General features: G+C 38.0%; 1 protein-coding gene and 2 pseudogenes across 1 annotated transcript; 2 read left to right on the forward strand and 1 right to left on the reverse strand.

The window, feature by feature from the left end:
* Positions 1 to 11,640: 11,640 nt before the first annotated feature.
* Positions 11,641 to 12,837, forward strand: Crim (QVR superfamily protein crim). The gene is made up of 3 exons (XM_076893755.1): positions 11,641 to 11,767; positions 11,845 to 11,979; positions 12,082 to 12,837. Exons 1-3 carry the CDS (start codon positions 11,713 to 11,715, stop codon positions 12,366 to 12,368), a joined length of 477 nt encoding a protein of 158 aa, XP_076749870.1. The 5' UTR covers positions 11,641 to 11,712; the 3' UTR covers positions 12,369 to 12,837.
* A 403-nt stretch (positions 12,838 to 13,240) lies between these two features.
* Positions 13,241 to 14,407, reverse strand: LOC143422914 (protein lethal(2)essential for life pseudogene; annotated as a pseudogene).
* Positions 14,408 to 15,940: 1,533 nt separating this feature from the next.
* On the forward strand, positions 15,941 to 16,718 carry LOC143422955 (protein lethal(2)essential for life pseudogene; annotated as a pseudogene).
* The last annotated feature ends 1,132 nt before the right edge of the window (positions 16,719 to 17,850 follow it).

The raw sequence follows: 17,850 nt of genomic DNA on the forward strand, positions 1-17,850 counted from the left end.
CACGATGCTAGTTACCTTATTGTATCTACGTTCAAACAATTTCTATTCTCTTCTTTTGAATGTGATATGTTATAATTAAATTAATTTCATTGCATCCTAGCATTGTCTACCAAAAAGTAGTATTTATCATTCAAGGTAGATCCACTAACATCACTCTTCAATACTGAAATTAAAATATCTCATAAACTAATCATTTTTTTATCCTTGAAGTCCATCGATTGACTTTTAAAATACTTTAAATAACACATGCATCGTATTAAGTTACTTTCGATACCATTTAATTTAGTCTAAGGAAATCTTCTTCAATCCTACACCATTTTAAAGCAACTCTCTCGACCCGTTTGTCTAAGAAACACTATACGACGATATCTAAGTGGGTTTCGAAATTAACAAGATAAAAATCAATTGCGTACTTCATAAATATACTCGTACCCATCTGCATCCAATAACAGCACAAATAATGTTATTTCTCGACACTGTCATTACCCTCGTTATTTCTTAACGAAAGCTTCTCAAGCATGCTTACGAAATTTTCGTTGCCCCTAACTGAATCCCCGCAGCGATACAAGTGCTGACCGTAAACTCGTTGTAGTATTTTCATATGCAATTACATAAAGTAATTAAACGAACAAGAAGTAGCGTCAGCAGCGGATGCTGACAAGCTGCACGCACGAGGACAGGATTTTTAATAATCCCTGTTATCCCGTCACAGATTCCGCCACTCGACCGACTCAATTATACGGCCGGTGAAATAATCGTCGTTCATTAATGTTTTAATAATCATAAGGAGGAGCCTGGCTCGGGAAATCGTTCGAGTACGGCGAACTGTCACGTCGAGTATCGGGAAGCTCGCGCGAGGCGCACTTCAGCACGTCATTAGTCGGTATAATCATCAGGCGACCTTAAAAATTCGCAGAGCCGTGAATCAGCGACAGGGCAAGGAAGAAGGAGATACAAATCGCGGGATTTTCACAGATTACACGCGTTCGCACGTTACTTCAATGCGTCCTAGGATCGCTTACAAAGAGGGACGCTACTTTCTCTTAACCAGTTAAATGCGTTCGACGTGTATACTCGTCGGACCAAATCTCTACTGCGGTGCGTTTGACGTGTATACTCGTCGTGTAAAATAAAAAATCACTATAAAAACTCGAAATCTCAACAAAATGTAACAAGAACATTATTTAGTGATATGTTCCCTTCATATAAATAGCATGAAATTTTTAAAACTATTTTCTTATTTTTCTTGTTTATTCTTGCTATCTTCAATCTTTCTTGTTTATGTATTTTATTATTTTTTGACAATTCTCAAGCTTTTAGTAGGAACAACGTATTCAGGGACGAATTGTTAGTTTCTTTGACGAATAAAAATGTAATCCTCCCTCGTTTTTCGTAAAATGTATAATAGTACCATTTGCCCTGCGTTCGACATGTGTACACGTCGTTGCTTGTTCTTAATTTCGCACCCTGTGATAATCTTTTGAAACTAAATTCCAGTTAACTGGTTAATATAGATTCTTTTGATCAAAGGAAAGTGGTCACAAGTACACATAGAAAAAACTAATCGCACGTCTGTTTCTAAACCAGTATCCAATCGTAATCAGCAACGAAATGTTAATAAAAATTCACGGAATACATCTGGGATATGGCGTGCGTTAACAATCGTTTTGGGAAAATATTTACGCGGATACACGGACGAAGCGTTGTCGAAACGACGTATTTACTGGCGCGGAGGCGCGCGCGTGGAAAACAATAGGGTAGAATCTTGAAAAATCGTAATCTCGACGGACGATGAATGATAGGCGCATCGGCGAAATTAATCGGGGATGCGAGCGCAATTCGCACGCGTCGTGTCCATTCGCGTGAACCAGCCGCGATAATGCCGCCGCGTGCATATACGAACTTCCATTCGTTTCTCGGTGAAAACCGCTTAATATCTCGGGACAGATCGACCCGGGCGCCGGCCCGATTTATCGTACATACGGACGGTGGCCGCGGTGAAATTCTATTTGTAAAATTCATTATACCGCCCCCGGCCACCGTAGATGCTGCTCGATAATCCATTTAAAACACCGATGTTGCCGCTCCCGACGATGCACCGCTAATACCGAACTTCACAATTAACACCCGCTCGTGATATTCGTAATCGCGGCTGAGAATTGCCCGATAAGTGTCACCAATAAATTGTTACTAAATATATACGCGATATTGTTGTAACGTAAAAAGCGAATTATTTACACATGCATAATATTTAGAATTTTTATTATTGTCAATTGGTATTATTCTTGAATATGAATTACTTGGAGTATCACTGACACCAATATGGACCAACAGGCTGTCCCAGAAAGACTCGACAGATAACGTTTAAAGAATGATTAATTGCACGAATATTATATGGTACATGTTAATTATAAAATTGTCACATAGGCATCGCTACAAATTCTATTGCTCTGCCATGGGTCCAATAGAAAATTAAATTTCGAACAGATACGTTTAATACCTCGTGAAAATTGATAGCAGGCAACAACAAATGCATAGCCTTCGCGATGCGTTAAATAAAATACAAATAAACGTTTATCGAGTGGCGAAGAGTCGATTAGATGATACAAAAGATAAAATGCGTACGATCAGGGTGCATCGAGCGGACATTTCGCGTGGTGAATTTGCATTAATATTCGTTAGATATTCTGACGAATGCTCCGCAGGATTCGTACCCCTCGAAACGACTGTGACCGGGAAATTATCGGAAAAAACGCGCGCGGCCGATCGGCGTGAAATTTCAATAACGCAGTCGCCGATACTTTCGAGTAAATTACAATAAAAATGCGTCAATTTTCTCTGCGCCGCGTGGTAATCGTATTATCGCCGCGCACGCAACGGGAACGATATTTCGATACAATTGCGGCGGAATTCTCGTTGCCCGTCCCCTCGCGTTTCGCTGTCTCCCCTTGGAAAACGAAAAACGGACGGCGCGGCGACGAGACGCGGCGAAATATCTGGGAATTCGGGAATTTACAATTTTCGGACGCGCCGCGCATTATGCGTCCCCGAAAGGATTACGCGCATTCCGACAGCGAACACGAATTACAATTAATCTGGCTAATTCCACGGTGTATAAAGTGAAAGTTGGAGCTGTTGCAAATCGCGCGGAGATTTGTTTTCAATGGACGCCGTTCCAGTTCGAGAGATTTATTTCGAACGGATCGATCCACGCCATTTCTATCGATAATAAAAGGAAGTTCGAAATAAATGGAAGCGTAACACCGAGACTGAAGGATTAAGTATGAAACGGTTAGAAAGAAAGTATTACTTTTTGTTTCTTTTTTTTTTTTTTTTTGTTACGTAGCGATTTTTTGTTACGCGTATGAATCACTGTTTTCGATGATACGCAAACGTGATAGGCAACCGTGGGTAATATTTGAAAAGCGCTGGACCGAAGTGAAGTGCTCGCGAAGTGGGCGTAGCTTCGAAATCTCTCTCTCAAACGAAAACCAGCGCGGGAACGGTTTAATCGTACGCTCTGTTGTTTGATTTTGGATACTATAAAACGTTTTGGAATCCTGCTGCGTGGGAATCAAAATATTACTTTGTCGTTCCAGCGTCTGCTATTGTGAAACATAGTTTTCTATCGTCGCACGATGAAAACTAATAACATACACATTTTAGGAAAGTAGCAGTTTCTTTAGTGTGCTTAATTTAGTACAACTATTTTTTAAAATAAAACATATAAGAAACTTCAAAAATGAAGCAATTACTGTACATATCCCTCTCCTCAATAAAATTGTTTAAAAAATATTTTGAAGTTAGCTTAGCAATATCGTATGCGTAAAAATAAAAAGAAAAAGAACAGAATATAAACAAGATATATCTCAAGCGCTAAGATACTCAAGCGCAACGCTACCATTTCTAAAACAAACATGGACACCTTAATTCTCACGAAACACAACCAAGTAACCACCAGCAACAGTACGCTATTTAGCATTAAAAACCATCGAGGGGCCAGAGAAAGGGGGTAGGTACCAGAGAATATATAGGAAGCGGCGTATTGGTCCAGTGGCCCAATTCGCGTATTCTTTCTCACGGCTATAGAGCACGCGTACGTGTTGCAAATCGAAATTCTATCCCGGAACGATGCGTGGAAGAGCGGCATCGAGTAGCGAGGGTGCACGCGAGGGGTGCGCGCGGCGCGAACATCGCGTTCGACGCCGATACCCGGACGTATCTCGAACACACGCACGTTCCAGCCCCGCTTTCCACCCCCTGTCCGCTGTCGCGTACGTACACCGGCTAAAACCAAATTCAACTGCAACCGTGCTAAAGGGCTTTTTTTTTATACGTTCCAAACCTACCGTATGCCGGTCGAAATAAACGACAGACGCGCGCGCCGCAAACGGTGCGGACAGCGAGAGGGGGGTTGAACGCGTGTCGATAGGCGCGAAACTACGAGCGTTTTGCAACCGAGTTGAAACGTTCAGCGACGTAACAGTGGATTTTTTTAAATCTACGAAAAATTCCGCGATCATGAACGACGAACGTGGATGAAAATAAAAGGGAGAGAGAGAGAGAGGGGACAGGGAGAGAAGAATTGGATCGCTGCATCGATACGCGTAAATTGCGCTCAGAGAGAGGGAATGATATGGACGCGACCTAGAAATTCTGTTGCGCCGCGCGGCCCGTTCCCAGCTTGGGGAACTATCCGGCACCGATGGAATTTATGAGCGATCGGGAAATGTAAACGCACTCGAATGTCAATTACTTGAAGATTAATCGAACGCCCGGACGGATTAATAGCGGCTAATATTGTTAACATTATTGTCCGTTTATGCATGGGGTGTCGTTGGGTGACGTTCAAATGGGTTGAAGATAATTCAGGCCTTAAATTGGGGCGGTTTTTAGACGGTTATGTTGGCAGGAAGTCGGCTACATTGCGATTCAAAGGTATTAGTTATTGTATATTTATAAATATATGTTGGATTGTACTAATTGTTGGATAGCTGTAACGAAATAACTATAAAATTGTTATACAGACACTAATAATAAAGAAAATTGATTGTTTGCTTCTTTACAGATTCTGGACTTTATTTTTATATTTAATATTGCAGATTTTAGGTCAGAATGCAACGATGGCGGATAAAAACCCCACTCAAGAACCTTCCACGGATTTTACGATGGTTCTCCACAAACGACTCAAGAAGAAAAGACACAGAACAGTCAGTTAGTCAAGAAGCAACAAGTTAACTGAGAGCATCAAGCAAATCTCAGCTTTCATTGTTACACGATACGCTAATATTTGTTAATTGGAATATTTCCTTTATTATAAGCAAGTAACATTTATTAATAAATTTAAAGAAACTTTTATTAATTTATTAATAAAACATCTCTCTTTTCAAATTCTTTCAAGCGTATGCAAAGTAATTTTCCTTTTTTGCAACGCGATACCATCTCACATATATTATATAAAAATAAAAAAAAAATACGTTTGAAGAAATAAATAAAAAATAAATTTGGCAAAGTCCACCAAGTAACATAATCATTTGTTGCAACGCAAACAAACTCGAAGATCGTTAACGATTTTAATACGCGTACACGCGTGGTACGTTTATCTTGGAGACGCGTTAAGAATTCGCACGTAACTTCCGGCGTTCAACTTCCCCGGGGGTCGGTTACGTGGCAGATAGTTGGACGAGCTTCGATTCAATAAAAATTAGAAAAGTCCGTTCCGAACGTGGAAGCCCAGCCACCCCCTCCGATCGCTATTTGCATTCGCGAACCGACCCTCCAACTTCGAAATTGTTTCGAGGTCAAGATTTACATGTCGGGTACACGGGGAGACGCAAAATTTACTTTCTCAATGAAATTGCTCGACATTACAGTGTTCGCGGAGTTCGCGGTGCTGATAATTCGCCGGGTGAAGAAACTTATTTGCCAACACTGACTGTATAATTTGATTCGACGGTGTGAATTCGTGGACGCAATCTGAAGGCACGAATTCAGTGTCTGGTGCGTGTTCAAAACTTGTGTCCCCGTTATTGAAGTTCAGTCTCGACGAGTAACGTCCAAGTGTTTGAAAAGATGCGAAGAAATTTTTGTTTCAATTACAATGTACGGATAACTCTCCTACAACACAGTGTATAAGTTCCTGTAAAATGCCACGTTGCGTGAAACCGTGGTATATGAGAGAGACAGAGCCAATACAAAAATTCATTAAAAAGAAAAACATTTTTTTTATTTCCATATAAACAACTTAATTTATATTAAAAATATAAAAGTATCACTGAGACGGCAAATCTGGCTGTCTGTACCATTTACAGATTTCTAGAGCTTGGAATAAAAAATTGTTACAGAAAAAGTGAAACGGACGACTTATTGAGCCGCATTATAATTTACAGTCCACTAAAACACGCGCAGCTATCGTCCCTTCGCGTTCAAACTTGGAACCCATCGTCCCCAAACGAAAACTAACTACGCGCATCCACGACAGTTTCCATTCCGTCGTAAAACAATTTTTATTCACTCCGGTGTCACGCCGAAAACACAGGGAACGAGAAAAAGTTGATTTTCCGTTTCGTATGGCCTGGAAACGTTGCACTCTTTTGTCAATATTACGTGCGCAAACACGTGGTAATATTTCTGTCATTTAAAACCCATTCGTCCATAGTCCCAGTGGAAAAAGCAACCCTGCACAGGCTTTCCTCCCTCGAAAACAAAAAAAAAAGCGAAATACCGAATTGGAACTTCAACCACATTGTTCGTTCCAATCTGCGGAGACGAGTAATGCTATTGCTCGATTGCGCAGTTGTTATGCGAATTAGAAGGGTGAAAGACTTGGAGGATGATTGTTCCTCGTCATGACCCATTCCTTTATCCACGATACATCACTTTTCTTTTCTATTTCTGTTACCACCTTTCAGCAATAGCAGTTTTTAATTCTCTAAAGATACCATATACCTTTCCGTTTTTATTTTTCTGAAGGAAAGAACTAGAGCTCTAATAATTAACGCCAAAACAGGTGGTCTTGCCCTTTTGGCGTAAATATTTAGGATATATGACTGTTTGAAGTGAATCAGTAGTCAAAGTAAAAAACTGAATAGTGAGCTGTCATACAGCACCCCATTATCGTCGATTAACTTGTAATATTATCGACTTCAACCCTCAGAGAGACTCGACAAATACACCGCGCGCACCCTCCAGCTGGCATAGAGCGCTCGCGCGCAAGACAACCCTCTTATAAATTTGTCGCGAGAAGAGGGAACTCTTTTGTATTCGCGTCGCGAATGCCAACGAGGTGTGTTGGTACCCGAACGCTTTATCGCGATCGCGAGATCCGCGTTGGGTGCCGTTTCGTACCTACGTATGACACGTGGGTGGCTCATATCGGTCTGCGCGAAATTGTGCCATTGCGTCGCTATTCGTTTCCACACACCACGTGGAATTCGTGGAGTAACGATAAATCGCGACTGAGGGAGACCACCTTCGAAGCCAACATACCCAGGATTCGATAAACAAGAATTTGATAAACGCGCCGCGACGAGATGGCCGGATGTTGGATCGAAACGATTCTTCGCGCCGTGTATGTTTTCTGGAGTTATTTTGAAGTGGAGGTGGACGAAGGGTAAAGAACCTTCGATGAAATATTTTGTGCCTTTTGCGATAAAAATCAAAGTTTGAAGGAAAGTGTGAACAAATGCGAATTTCTTTTTAATTGAAGGTTATTGAGTTAACTACGTTGATAATTGGTACTTAAATTTATTTTTTATTATTTTTTGTCGATTTAATTTGTTCTATATTGTTAATAAGGACATAAATAAACTTGATTATGTAAATATAAAGAGTCAATCCAAGTGTAGCTTCTGTGAAACCCAGTTATATACGCCACGTTGATTAGGCATCGACATGTTACTTAAAAATCAAATGATCCTCAATATTTCTTATAAAAAAACATGTATTTTATATTTTATATATCCATTATATTTTTATAAAAATTTCATTCGTATCGTAGAAGATGTTACTCTAAAATAGAAAATAAAAACGACTCAACGTATATTTCAGACCCGGTTTAAACATCGTTGCGTTGCAAAACCAACCCCAATTACGCCGGCTGCGTACCGAGAATAACATGATTTTTAATTATCAGTTGCTTTTACGCGTTCGTATCTGTTTCTCGCTCTAATTTTCTCTTATTTCCCACCCCAACATTTCTGTCGTCCCTCCCTTTTTTCCACTCCAGCAGCTTGTCTACCGGTTCCGCTGCCCCGGGCGCTTTTCAAAGCGCTAAATGGCAACCAAGATGGAAACTTAGCGGTCTCGTCGAGCTACCCTTTACATTCTGCGGACCGAACTTCGCGGGGAAAATAAAAAGAAGAAACAAAGAAGGAAAGAAGGGTGCAGATAATTCCGATCGAGGTCGAAGTTTGTCACGCGCGATAACGTTAACCCTCGTCGATTCAAAAAATGCTCTTCGTAATAGTTCTTCCGAATGCTACACATTTTTTAAAGGCTATCACTTTTTCGTTGCATCACTTTAATCTACTTAAAAGTTACATTTTGAGTAATTTTTGTTCACAGCGAAAGAAGGTTGCCAACCTCTGGTACGGAGCATTCATACGGAATCACAGAATGTACACAGCTCGTAATTTATGCACGCGATAATGTGTCCGCGCATGTTAACGAAGCTTCAATATGTATTTAGAATTCCTACATTTCATTTAACGCATCAACTTTATTACTTCAACTCATAAGCGTTTATTTACCTTCTCCGCATAGTCTGTGGAACTAATTTCTGCGAGACAGTGTAAATATATTACCACGAAAGTAGATTCTCGGTTTCAAATCGATATTAATCACGCGTAACGTTTTGCACATCAAGCAAAACTAAGATAAAAGTATCTCAGAATTCTTCTTATTCTTTACCAAGGGTAGCTCGTGCATGAGCACTGCGGAACTCCAACATCCCAGAAGTAACTCATAGGTACTGCAGCATTCCTATTTCCATTCGATATTATCGCAAACATTTATCATAACAAGTGCTCTTTTTCCTTCTTTATACTTCTACAATATATAAACTTAATATCAATAACCACTCCCCATTTTATAAATAGTTCAAGCTTGACCTAAAACAATATTCAACCAAAAAAGCAAAATAAGAAGGTTTCCTCAAGTTCCAAAGTAAACTTTTTTCAGACACATTTGTCTTCCTTTTTGGACAAACGATCGACCAAACGACACACGCAGCTCCATCCTCCACCCTCCAACCATTATTACACCATATCGTTCGCCTCTCGAAACGTAGACCTCACCCTCGACGACCATTCGACCCGCGGACCGTCTCGCAGCGAGATAATAGAATCGCACGTGGTAATTCAAAATCCACTCGGCGGCGAGACGCGAAAATAAACAGCGTAGAAGAACAGTAGGAGGATAACGGGGCGGCATACGCACTCCCGTTGGGTGGCGGTAACAGGGTGAACAGCCGCCGGGCGTGCTTCCACCCAGCGCGGAATATATCCGCCGTTTCCCTTCGCCCTCGCCAAACGAATTTTCTTCGTTCGCTTGGGTTCTTCGTTAACGGCTCCGAGGGTGAATCGCCGTGGAGTTAGCTAATTGGTTGAACGCCCCGGGGCGGCTACAGCCCCGGTATCCGTGAGATATCGCGAGCCCCGTTCAACCCCCGCCCATATTTCCGGCGTATCTATATCTCTGGCCATCTCGAACGACGGTAGGAAGAAAGAGGTGCAACGATATACTTTCTTCGAGATTACGGAATCGTTTCCGGTGTTTGCGCGGGAGAAAAGCTCGCGCGCCTCGGGTACGGGCGACTGGCACCCGCTGGAGAACGCCTCGCTGCCGGAGGATCGCGGTTCGAGGCGGAAGAGAGGAGACGCACGCGGAAGGGACATTCCCGTCGAGTTTATCGCCAAAGTTTTCGCCGGTTGTCCGAGGATAAGGACAAAATCCGGAGATCTCGCTCCGGCGACAATGAGGACGATATCCAGACGATATCCAGCGATCGTAATATAGTGGGACCGATTCCAGTGGCGAGAACGACGGCCAGATACCGAGCTTTCTACCTTGTTTGTTAGCTTTCGCGTTTGTTCCTTCAGGAGATTCGTGAGAGCCTTCCTACCGTCGTACGTAAGTACAGACAAGATATAGGGTACAACCAATTATCTAATTTAGCTATGTATCCCAAAATACAAGAGCTCTTCATCCATCACATCGTTTCAGAGTTACTTGTATACAATAGAATATTTGGAACTGAAACTGAACGTAGTTTTACTAGTATTTGCGATCTCATCAGTAGTTATATCAAAACGTAATGTCTAAAGTATCATTGAACATTTACTTCTAAGTTCGAAAGAATCATTACCAATGGTTTCGTTTGGACAATTTATCTACTATAATTAAGTTTACAACTAGTTTTATCGTAATATATTGTACATTTTACTAGTTTTAGTGTAATTTCTTGTATATTTCAGTACTTATATTGTAATTTATTGTATATTTCATTTGTTTTATTGCAGTTTCTTGTATATTTCCCGCTTTAGAGGTAAGAGAGAGAAAGAAATATAAGAAAGCTATAGGAAAGAGCGAGATAAATGTTAACGACACTGCTCTCGAACCCCTGGCGCAATCTCTGTAAAAAGTGCTCAAACTGGTCACACATAATTATCGACAGCGAAGTAAACTACTAAAGCTACTATCGTCATCTTTTGGAGAAGCACTGAAACAACTTGGGCATTAGTTTCAGTACTTTTCGTAGTGATGGCACTAATAGCTCTTGACGCGATTGATTGGTATCAGAATTTAAAGCATATTCAATATTCCTAATTAATGAACTATATTATATGTTATAAATGATCATTAAACAAATAAACCATTACTCGTTACATACATCATGTTCATCATGAATTATATATGTATCAAATGTTACCAAATAATCGATAAAAAGGTAATATAATAATATAAATTTATACGATACGTTGAACATCCATACTTAACCAACGTAGTTTTCCAACTACGCTTTTACGTTTCATTCCGTGGCCTTGGTATTTTGCTATCTGCGTCAACTGTAAACAAATCAACTAATTGAAACTCTACTACAGAAGATACGTCTTCAAAATACGAGTTCCAAGGAAATTCTCGTGTGTATTTTTCTCAGAAAAGTACGCACTGTTGTGTTATGGTATACATTCTCCTAGATAATTTGCACAGAAGAATTTCTACTGTCCTAATATATATCTACGTATAGAGCACATATAACATAAATAATATTTTACTATACACATTATTTTATTATTCATATAATATTAATTGCGAATATTGCAGTACATTAGGTAATGAGATACAACATTAAATAGTAAAAATAAAAGAAAGAAAAAGAAACCCCTCACTTAAAAAAAAAATTATTATTTATAATTCTAGTTTTATTTTGGAATCATCAAGCATAAAGTATACACAAAATCACCAGATCCTAACTATCACTATTACCAACTGAATACTTGCCACAGAATATATAATCTGTATTAACAAAATATTCATACAATGCATGTTGAAGGAAGTTAAGTTAGTGCTGCTATCTGCTACTAGCATCATTCGTTAAAAAGCAAAAGCTTTCAATCGTTTTGTTGTGTAAATTTGAATTTATAGTGACAAGACAGAAATCTATCAATTTAAACGTTTCTTGCCTTAAATTAAAAATTATTAATTACAATAATGAATAAATTGGTGTTTATTATTATTGTTTTACTGAGTGTGATTGTTAACAAAGGTACAACAACATCTAGGAAGGGTGTGGTTAATACATAAATTCAGGTGTTTTAATATATATATGTATTATGTTTTTAGGGGACAGTTTATATTGTTACAGATGTAACAGTAACCAACCTGGGTGTGGCACACCTTTAAATTGGTTATGGTATTGGGGAGAGACTTGTCCAGAATACGATGATAAATGTGTAAAAATTCTCGAAAGGAAAGGAGGTAAACTTTTTATGTTTACCTACTCTTTAAGTATTTAAGAAGAATAATATATATATATATATCTTTATCAATATATTAATCACATTGTTAAATGTTTTTCAGCTGAGACGATGATAACACGTGAATGTCTGAGTTCCGTTCGTAGCTTTAGAACAGACATGCCAGCTGATCGATATGAAGGTTGCCGGCCAGCAGCGAAAGATGTCCGCTTAGGACATTACGTGAATAATTCTATTTGGCAACTAGATATTCACAGAGATTATTATGACGAAGTTACGTGGTGTTTTTGTTACTTTGATCATCGATGTAACAGTGCTGCTGGTATCAGCTTCTCCGCGTTATTATTGTTTTTAGGTATTATTATACAATTTGCAATCCAAAGCATTTAGTGGATATTAAATAACTGCGTATTTAAGTTCAATTACATTCCTTTTTGAAAGGAGTACAATTAAGTGCCTTTACTTGTATTTGTATTTCCATACAATCAACTCTGAATAGACTTTAACAGATATCATATTTGTATATAATGTAAATAAGTATTTCAAAGTGGAATGTAACTAATTATACAAAAATGACAACATCAGCACGACTATAGCATAAATCAAAATTTCAAGTATTATAACTGCACTTATTCCGTCCAAAGAATTTATTTTTACAATTACAAAATTATTGCTACTTTTCATATAAAAAGAAGTATTATGTAAATGTTACTAAGAATATAATTATGTATTCTATGCCAATTAATGTTCAATATATATTATGTACTATTTTTGTTACAACATCACCAAACAAAATAATTATGTACCTTATATTTTAAAATTCCGTCCAACATTACTCTTAATTTATATTAAACAATAACTGTTCATTTTTATACCTTTTATAAAACATGTATAATTAAAATTGTATCAAAATTTTATTAAAAATGTATATTTTACAATTTATTGTACTTATTTATACCTAGAAACTATGAATCAAATTATGAAACAGATATTTGTAATACAATTCTTTAACTAGTTGGACAACATGTATATTTAAAAAAGAATATTAATTATTCAAAGGAAAACTAATATATATTCATCCCAAAATAACTTCTAACTTAATAATATGATATGTAATTCTGTTATAAACTACCAATTAAACGTGTACATTTTAAGGCAAAATAAGAATCACAATAAAAAGACAAAATTATACAAAAACAGTGGCTTTATTAAAAAACACTCTGCAAGGAACAATTCTTAAATAATACACTCGAGAGAATTACTACAAAATACATAATATTTATTTTTTTCATTCAAACAAACACACCACTTCAACATACAATATCCTTAGATTACTGACTTGGCACTTAAACCGAAATACTTACATCTAAAGTGTAATGTTTATGAAAGAATCATGAGAAATTCGAGGAAACTAAAATGTAAGTATCCTATGAACTAGATTCCTTGAAGTAAGAAAATGAATCAGATCTTTCTGATTGTGCACGTGAGAAATGAAATGACAAAATACTGCAAAACAAATAAGTACTTGTTGCTGTAATACAATTAAATTTTACAACAGTCTATCTTAAGCAGCTTTAACAGTCTTCTCTTGTCCCCTCTGCTGAACAGCATTCTTTTGACTCTGATTCTCCTTCTGCTTCTCGGTCGGAGCTGCATCTTCCCTTAAAGCGGGCTGTCCCGTAGCTTGAATCTTGATGACTCTTTCCTTCTGCGATTGTGGATCAGGTTCCTTCCTCGGTGCGATGATGGTCAAGACTCCATCGGATGACAGACTCGACTTCAATTCATCGATGTCGCACTGCTCTGGCACCAAGTATTTCCGCACAAATTGCCTGGAAATCCATCCATGCTCGTCTTGCTTTTCTTCGTGTTTACCCTCGACCACCACATTCTTCCCCACAACCTTCACGGAGATTTCTTCTGGAGCAAATTGTTGTACGTCCAAGGTTACTTGGAATTTATTCTTGTCAGCTTGCACCGTAGACAGTCCACTGGATTTGCGTTCCAAGGCTCTCTCGTACGGTTGGTATCTCTGAAGACCACGACGTCGAGGTCTGAGCACCAAGACATCGGTGTCCAGAGGTGATAGGGAGTCTGGTAAGTCATCAGGGCTCAACGATAATCCAAAATGTTGATCGAAGAGACGATGAGGCCTCTCCAAGTCCTCCCACCAGCTGGAGAAGAGCATTGGTAGCAGAGACATCGTCCGTTTTATAACTTCCAGGCAAAACGTGAAGTTTGTGCGTCGAGAAAACTTGTTGTATTCTTGCTTCAGTTATTTGTTTTATAGGATTCGCACAGTTTCAGTCTCTTCTCGATTTGTTAGACACACAGCAATCGCACTTGTTATTGCTTTTAAGATGCTTTTGAACACTGAAAACGTTCGCGCCGGTAAACGTTACCGTCAAGAGTCCTTTCGAATTTGACCGCAATGGCTGCTGCGCGCGAATATATATTTGTTACGTTTCGAGATCACGGTGGGGGTAACCGTGGTTCGAGAAATCAGAAGAATCTTCTGGAAATCGAACTTTCTAGGTGTGAAATGCAAAAATTAACAATTCAGCAAAAAAAATTGACTGAAAATAGTTGATGTTTAATTGAGGTCGAAATATAATTTAAAGAATTAAAGGAAATTGGTCTGAAAAAATGATGTCTATCATTACAGCAGCAAGAAACGCGGGAACATTCAACCAACGTACATACGTTGCAAAGAAGCTTATGCAACTTTCGAATTTTCGAGTATTTTCTACGTACCATGTATAATTATATATAATATTTCAAACTGTGTTACATGTAACAGTTTGTGATTTTTAAAACCATTTTAATGATTTTATAACAAGTCAACATATCTCTACTATATTAATATAAATAATTTATATAAAATGATCCTTTATAACTTCGTTAAATCATGTTTCAATAATATTTTTCTGCTTTTAATTCTCCCAATTATAATTTTTAATATACTTTTTTATTGATTTAATAAGAAACTATTACTCTTGCTCCAAGAAGTTACTCTTGCAAATAGAAAGCGATAGATTATTTCCATTCTGATTAAGAATACTTTCAAGTAATTTGATGTTAATTTCTTTAAAGTCAAATGAATGGATGCATTTTATGTGCTAGAAGATTCAGCGTGCCGAATTTACTAGAACTCATTCCAGTGTGTCCGGTGCAGTAAAGACATGACTATATTATAACATTACATTTTAAATTTAAATGAATTTCGAACAGTTGTCACTAGTAACCTATGCAGTTGATGCAATATTTGAAATCGTCCAAAAAGGTAATAAACGATTGACTGAGAATTACAAAAATGTGTATAATAAGCATTTTTTATTCAGGAATGAGTATGCGGTGACTAATCAATTTTAACACCCAAACAAGCCTGGAAAAATATATTTGTTGTACCATTTAATACTTTTCTCGAATAAACAAATAGTTCTGGGGAATGCCAAGAGAACATCATGGAAACAGTGACGAATTATCTGTTTCTTATCATTGTTAATCGCATTTCACACATAGAAAACGACGTCGTAAGATAATTTTCCATAAAATTTCTGCAAAACTACATCTATATAAAAAATGAAAAACGTATATGAGGAAACAGAGCCAAAAGTGACAAAATCTTAACTAAACGAAGGAATTTATCGCAATTTTATGTACCCTTATTCCTTATCATGTTTTTATGTACCATTTATTCCTTATTCACATGAATTTATATACAAATACGAAAAAATTTGATAATACAGGCTTGGCGTCCCGGCTTACCGTTGCTATACCTGTTTATACATACATACATATGTATGTTATATTAGATGTTCGTATATACGATGCCCACTCAATACTAGCCGCTCGGTTCTAGAAGTCTCTTGAAACTACGCGACTGCGCAAGCTTATACATAAATACAGCCGGTAGGAGACGCAGCCGGCAGTATTTCGTTAGCAACGAAGAAGTGAAGAGCAAAAGTTCGAGCGAGTTTCACTCGACTGCATTATACAAGAGCCATTTCATCTTTGATCAATCAGTTTTAAATCGCCAAAAAACATGTCTCTGGTACCATTGCTGTTCTCTGACTGGTGGGAAGACTTGGAACGTCCTCATCGCCTTTTGGACCAGAACTTCGGATTGGGCTTGCACCCGGAGCAGCTACTGACACCAAGCCGGCTGGAATTGTACCTACAGCCGCGAAGAAACAGAGCCTCATACTTCAGACCATGGGCTGAATTGCTTCGCAACAACGAAGGAGGCACCTCGACCGTCCAGGCGGACAAGGACAAGTTCCAGGTCGTGCTCGACGTTCAGCAGTTCGACCCAAGCGAAATCGACGTCAAGGTGGTCGACAGGTTCGTCGTCGTCACGGCGAAACACGAGGAAAAACGAGACGAACATGGTTGGGTCTCCCGTCAGTTCGTCAGAAAGTATCTGATCCCGGAGCAATGTGACATCGACCAAGTCTCGTCGAAGCTCTCGAGCGATGGTGTGCTCAGTATCACTGCGCCGAGGAAGGACGAACCAAAGGTAGAGAACGAACGGATGATCAAGATCGAGCATACTGGCAAGCCAGCGATCCAGTCGAAAGCGGCCAAACAGCAGCAGAAGCCGCAAAACGAAGAGAAAGAGGAGAAGTAAAGGAGATTCCACGCCGCGTTACATTTCTGCAATTCAAGATATTCCTATTTAATGTAATAATCATCCACTATTCATTGTTCCGCTATGACTATTAAATTCCTACTCTAGCATTTTGTGTTATCGATTGATACTATCATAGTTCGAATAACGTAGTTAAAGAACCACTTATCGTGAGTCGTTCAATCATTTTTGTTTTATACTGCGCGTTATTCTGTTATCATAAAGGATATGAATATACATACGTATAATCATCACCTTTCTACTAGATTGTAAATTTCTGTGATTTTTTTTTTATGTTATTAATAAAATTCGAAGTAAAAAATTAAATGTTTTCGTTCTGTATTCATATCTTCACTCATATCTTCCAATTACAATTACCTAATTGTAAAAAATAAATTCTTAAAACTAGTAATAGTGTCCTTCATTCATAAATCTAAAACCGTTAAGTAAAAATAGTTCTGTGCTCTAAGTAGTTATAAATCAAGTATTTCCGGAGGCAGATACTAATATTTAATATGTATTGCCTTCGGCAAATCTGTTTCTGGCGAATGCTATTTATAGTTAGCTTTAAAAGCAGTACAAATGATATATTACTTATTTTATAAAGTAAATAAAAAGCTATAGATAATACATGCATCTTTTTTATTTCATTTTTTTCAAATTTAATGTCCTCGCACATGAATCGCATAAGCTATTTTAGGCAGAAATTGGTCACAACCTCGCATCAAACGTTATAATGCAAATTCCAATGTAACTGTTCATGATCGTTAAGGTTATTCTCTAGAGCAGAGCAAACAACACAAATATACTTTACTTCTTAGATAGGATATGTTTATTTCCTTTTTATTGTCGTACTTTCAATTCTACAAATATCATTTGTAAAACGTTGCATAACAAGTTATCGGTTATACGCAATTCGCAATTACTGAAAATGCAAAGCGATAGTATCTTCCCTGAACCACTTAATCCAAGGAATGAATTCTATTTCAACACTTATTGATTCAAAACATTCACAGATTACTTATTTCCTATCTCTTTCAAAATTACGAAGCATAACCGTTAATTATGTTGTACTAATGTTACAGTAATATGTACGTAAGAAACAGTAGAAATGTAGTCGTAACCGTAACGTACGCATAGCGTACATATATTAATTAAGATTCAAACTATTCTTACAGTTATATAGATTAAGAATGGTATAAACATGGATTCTGCTCTCCAAGTTACTTAAAGAAACATTTA

Source organism: Xylocopa sonorina, chromosome 4, assembly GCF_050948175.1.
Source record: "Xylocopa sonorina isolate GNS202 chromosome 4, iyXylSono1_principal, whole genome shotgun sequence".
NCBI lineage: Eukaryota > Metazoa > Arthropoda > Insecta > Hymenoptera > Apidae > Xylocopa > Xylocopa sonorina.